We start from the raw sequence: 5,856 nt of genomic DNA, 5'->3' as shown, positions 1-5,856 counted from the left end.
ACCTGAAATGAAACAACACAGAACAGAACGACATTTTTTAATCAAACTCGACCTCAACTGTTAAAAAACAGAAACAATATGTTGAATTTATTTTGAACTCTTTATAACCTGGAACATAGAAGTGTGTCTCTCTGGTCTGGGTGATGTTCTTCTGTTGGACTCTTCTTCTGCTGTTGCTGTCCTGAACGTTTTTCATTTGAGATAACCCGAAGCCATGAACTCACAATGACACAACATTTACTACTACTGTGTACATGTAGCACCACCTGCTGGATACTCCACAAACAAAACATTGGAATCTTCATTATGACTTCAAATGGCATTAGACTTATAAATACAAATACAAATATTCAACAGCTTAAAATATTATACAGTAAAAAAATTACAGAATTTCACACTCATGCTGCCTGAAAGAATCTCATGACAACATAAATAAAATTGATATGAAAGTCAAATGCACCTGTTATAACATTAGAACATTTACTGACACGATGTTTGGCTTGTTACCGTAAAATTCTGCATCAGAAATAAAAAAATAATACAATTAGAGAAACGTAAAAATATTACACAAATATGTCAAACAAAGAAAAAACTTGCGCATATTTTAAGAACATTTTTTATTTCTGCAACAATGAACAAAAAAGTATAAGTCAGTGGTTCTGAGGCTAAAATCTATTTAACGTAGATTAGAAACAGTCAAACTAAGAATGTATGAGACATTTATAGACATGAGATTATACAATACAAGTAACTAAATAGAGGAAATAAATGAATATAATGAACACAGGAAAAAGTAAGTGAGATGTAAATATGAGTGTGTTCCTATGTCTCATCATATCAGAGGACAGAAAAAGATGGAAAATATCAAAGTGTCACTCTGATTTCCTCCGCTGTTCTTTTCTGTCACCTCCTGGTTGTTTCTGGTCACGACAGGTTTTTAGTCCATGTTCAGAACTGTCTTGCTGTATTCAAACGGTCTTTGGTCTCATATTCCGTGGTCTTCGACGCTGGTCCCTCAGTCGCTTCTTACTGTCCAACATGGGATGGTGTTCATAAATATCCACATTTGCATCATCCTTCTTGACTTCTGGCTTGTCTTTTTCATATGATGCACTTATTGTTATCTTCCAGCCTGTGTGGAAACAGAGAAAAATGTTGCAATTTTGTGTTTTCGTGTGTTTTAAATGAGAAAACAGAACAAAATATAAAAACTGAACTGGAATATTTTTTTAAATCATAGACAGTTGTATTTTTTTTTTTCTTTCTCATTTTAAGATGGTGATCTGCAATTTGTCATCTGAGATCACAACTGACACTTTTATCAACTTTAGTGAACTAATTAAAAAAACAAATGAATCCACTGAACGGTCAATTGTGCTGAACAGTACTCAGTTAAACTTGAAGTAAGCTGCCAGGTGTCTGTTTAACTTCAATCATGAACGTTGTGTTATATAATCTGTTGATCCCATGAATCACTACAGCCAATGAAGAGCTCTGACAGCAACTCAACATGAAAAATGAAAACGTGACTCACACATATGTTTCCACATGGAAGCCCAGACCAGCACAACCATGTAAAAAAAACAAAGACTGATGATGATGATGATGCTGGAGAAGATGGCGATTCTGTTGATGATGTCAGTCTGACTCAAAGACTGAACTGTGAAGAAATCATCTGAAATGAAACAACACAGAACAGAACGACATTTTTTAATCAAACTCGACCTCAACTGTTGAAAAACAGAAACAATATGTTGAATTTATTTTGAACTCTTTATAACCTGGAACATAGATGTGTGTCTCTCTGGTCTGCTTGATGTTCTTCTGTTGGACTCTACAGATGAAGTTGTCGCTCTCCTCCACAGTCAATCTTCTGCTGACAGTATAGAGGTCATCAGGACCTCTGACTGTCTCTGTAGGTCCAGCAGAGAGGAGGTTTCCCTCAGTGTCCAGCCAGAACACCTCAGGCTCTGGATACCAGCCTTTAGCCTCACACTGTAAAACCACCACTCTGTTCTTATAGGAGACAAACTCTATGACGGGCGTGGAGACGACACCTGATGACCAGAGAGGAGGAATTATAACATACGTCACTGATTTGTATCAAACTGCTCGTGGCAGCAAGTCTGACTTACCAACACTGAGTTGGATGGATGCTTCCTTCTGCATTGATGGAAGGAAACATTCATATTTTCCTGCATCAGAAAGTTTCACTCTGAAGATTTTCATGAAGACGTTTCCGTTCTTCAGTTCATCCACAAACAGAGCGGTGCGTAAATAATAAGATGGATTTTGAATATCAGAATTCAGTCGTCCATCTTTGTGAACATGGATGTACTTTGGGTCTAAACCAGGTCTGATCCATATCACGATCTCTGACCTGACATCGATGGGAGGTTCAAGGTAACATGGTAGAATGACATCATCACCAGCCAGGGCCACGATTGGTTGATGTGAAGAAATTAACTCTGCTTGCTCTGCAAGGAAACAAGAAACAGAAACAAACATGAACAACAGTGAAAAGTAGAGACATCAATCAAACAAATCATTGTTGGTGTTGAATGAACTTGGCCTGTTACTGAAGCTACTGAGATATTTTACCAGGAGCGACTTGGTTGACACGTTCAGCTTTATTTTGGATGTTAGCATAGTGTCATTAGCATCATCTCAAACCACGACTAGTGTCTCCTCACAGAGCCTCACTGTGGCTGTACATTTATGTTAACGTCTGCTTCTTTCCAACACATGCACACATCGATGTGTTGCTGGAGTGTTTTGTGTTGAAATTACCTCCAACAGACTGAAGAACCATGAAGATGAAAACACTGCAGGTCCTGAAGGACAGTCCATCACTGGGCTGGATCTTTGGCTGCAGCATGCTGGACTCCTGAAAAGTTCATATATATGTATATATGTGTGTGTGTGTGTGTGTGTGTGTGTGTGTGTGTGTGTATGTATGTATGTATGTATGTATGTAGTAATAATAAGCATGGATTTTCGACTTAATATCTGATTTATTAATCACAAAGTTGAAACACACACTACAATGAAACCACACCTGAGACTTCACCTGCAGATTTACTCCTGACAAATACAAATACTGTGTCTGGTTTATTTTCAGTTCATGGATTTCGACCGCCCGCTGCTGCAGACCGCATCAAGTTAGTTTGAAATCAAGTTTTTAAAAACAAAACCTTTACTCACCGTCTGTTTTTTGATCGAAGTGTTGAAGATTCTGGAAAAACTCGATCAGGTCTTCTGTCAACTACATGAGACTGTTTTCTTTCCTGCAGCCAACACCTTAAATGGCAAATAATCCTAAACTTATCACACCTTTATTATGCACACATAACTCTACCTCTAGCTCCACCTGAGAAACAGACTGACCTCAAGTGGATGTTTGAGGAACTGCAGTTCTGTCTTTCTAAAATTTGCCAATCCATCTTTATGTTCATTAGTCTACCACTGTCCTCGTCCCTCCATCAAAGAGCTTCATCGATCCATTATTATTTTTTTCTTTCATCCATCCATTTTCTCCATCCTTCTTTCCAAACTGTTTGTATTCCTGTTTCTTGTATCTGTCAATCCACTTCAAGTTTCCATCCTACTGTCCAAAACCTTTCATGTCTAACAGTTCTAACTCAACTTACTGGCTTTTTCTGGAGCTTTCAAGAAGACCATGTGAGTCTAATAGAGAATACAGTTGAAAGTTCATATGTGGTTTGATAACAAACGTTCAGAAACGACTTATTTTCTCAGTTTTATTAGAGAATTAAACAACAAAAACATCCAGCAGTTGTTGTTTTCAGACATTATGTAGAGCAGGGGTCACTAACAGGCGGACCGCGGTCCGGGACCCAGAAGCTGTCTCATACGGACCCGGACCTCGAGCCAAAACAGAGGGTTACGATTTAAAACCTGACGGTGCGCTTCTATTCTAACCGGCGCAGCTTTTATAGTCTTTACGGTAATCGTTTTGTGGATGGGGAAACGCACAGGCCAATCACATACGAGTTAAGCCATCCCACGTGATACCCCTCAGCCAATCAGATCTGTGCATTCTAGGCGGGAAACAGTGAGAAGTTGCAGCGCAGCCAGATGAGATAAACAACGAGAGAGACACGGAGGAGTGAGACAGAGAAAGAGAGAGACACGGAGGAGTGAGACAGAGAGAGAGAGACAGAGAGAGAGAGACACGGAGGAGTGAGACAGAGAAAGAGAGAGACACGGAGGAGTGAGACAGAAAGAGAGACACGGAGGAGTGAGACAGAGAAAGGGAGAGAGACACGGAGGAGTGAGACAGAGAGAGAGAGACACGGAGGAGTGAGACTGAAAGGGAGAGACACGAAGGAGTGAGACAGAGAAAGAGAGACACGGAGGAGTGAGACAGAGAAAGGGAGAGACACGGAGGAGCGAGACAGAAAGGGAGAGACACGGAGCAGCGAGACGGAGAAAAAGAGAGACACGGAGGAGTGAGACAGAGAAAGAGAGACACGGAGGAGCGAGACAGAAAGGGAGAGACACGGAGGAGTGAGACAGAAAGAGAGACACGGAGGAGTGAGACAGAGAAAGAGAGAGACACGGAGGAGCGAGACAGAGAAAGAGAGACACGGAGGAGTGAGACGGAGAAAGGGAGAGACACGGAGGAGCGAGACAGAGAAAGAGAGACACGGAGGAGTGAGACAGAGAAAGAGACACACGGAGGAGTGAGACAGAGAAAGAGAGACACACGGAGGAGTGAGACAGAAACAACGGGAGAGACACTGGGGAACGAGACGGAGAAAGAGAGAGACACGGAGGAGTGAGACGGAGAAAAAGAGACACGGAGGAGTGAGACAGAGAAAGAGAGAGACACGGAGGAGTGAGACGGAGAAAGAGAGACACGGAGGAGTGAGACAGAGAAAGAGAGACACGGAGGAGCGAGACAGAGGAGCGAGAGACACGGAGGAGTGAGACAGAGGAGCGAGAGACACGGAGGAGTGAGAAAGAGAGAGACACGGAGGAGTGAGACAGAGAAAGAGAGACACGGAGGAGCGAGACAGAGAAAGGGAGAGACACGGAGGAGCGAGACAGAGAAAGGGAGAGACACGGAGGAGCGAGACAGAGAAAGGGAGAGACACGGAGGAGTGAGACAGAGAAAGGGAGAGACACGGAGGAGCGAGACAGAGAAAGGGAGAGACACGGAGGAGTGAGACAGAGAAAGGGAGAGACACGGAGGAGCGAGACAGAGAAAGGGAGAGACACGGAGGAGCGAGACAGAGAAAGGGAGAGACACGGAGGAGTGAGACAGAGAAAGGGAGAGACACGGAGGAGTGAGACAGAGAAGGAGTGAGACACGGAGGAGTGAGACTGAGAAAGGGAGAGACACGGAGGAGCGAGACAGAGAAAGGGAGAGACACGGAGGAGCGAGACAAAGAAAGGGAGAGACACGGAGGAGCGAGACAGAGAAAGAGAGAGACACGGAGGAGCGAGACAGAGAAAGGGAGAGACACGGAGGAGCGAGACGGAGAGAGTTGAGGACAAAGACAGGTGAGACAGAGAAAGGGAGGGAAAAATAAGGGAAAATGGCGCTCTCTAAAAAAACAAACAGGGCATTTAATCCAGAATGGACAGACTCCTTTCTGTTCATTAAACCAGTGTGTCTCATATGCGCAGAAACTGTGTCACTTATTAAAAGTTCCATTATGACACAAAACATAAACTGTTTGAACAAACATACCCACTCAAGTCTCCAGTGAGATCACATAAATAAGTAGTCTCAGGGCCCGATATGACCAGTCTGTCTTGGCTTGAACCCAAATGCACGACTCGAGAGACAAAGTACGAAATACACAAATCTTTTATTATCAAAGTTCA

At 42.6% G+C, this 5,856-nt stretch overlaps 1 protein-coding gene across 1 annotated transcript in view; it reads right to left on the bottom strand.

Moving 5' to 3' along the window:
• Positions 1–3,302, bottom strand: part of LOC113747581 (butyrophilin subfamily 1 member A1-like) — a 14,701-nt gene extending 11,399 nt beyond the window's left edge. The window contains exons 1-2 of the mRNA XM_027287632.1: positions 3,205–3,302; positions 2,791–2,887 (exon numbers count right to left, since the gene is read on the bottom strand). Coding sequence (XP_027143433.1) covers positions 2,791–2,850 — 60 coding nt within the window. The 5' untranslated portion in view covers positions 2,851–2,887; positions 3,205–3,302. The remainder of the gene's footprint in view (positions 1–2,790; positions 2,888–3,204) is intronic.
• Positions 3,303–5,856: the final 2,554 nt, after the last annotated feature.

Source organism: Larimichthys crocea, chromosome XIV (genome assembly GCF_000972845.2).
Source record: "Larimichthys crocea isolate SSNF chromosome XIV, L_crocea_2.0, whole genome shotgun sequence".
Taxonomy (NCBI): Eukaryota; Metazoa; Chordata; class Actinopteri; family Sciaenidae; genus Larimichthys; species Larimichthys crocea.
Note: the sequence above shows the minus strand (reverse complement) of the source record. Positions and strands in the feature narration are given on the sequence as shown.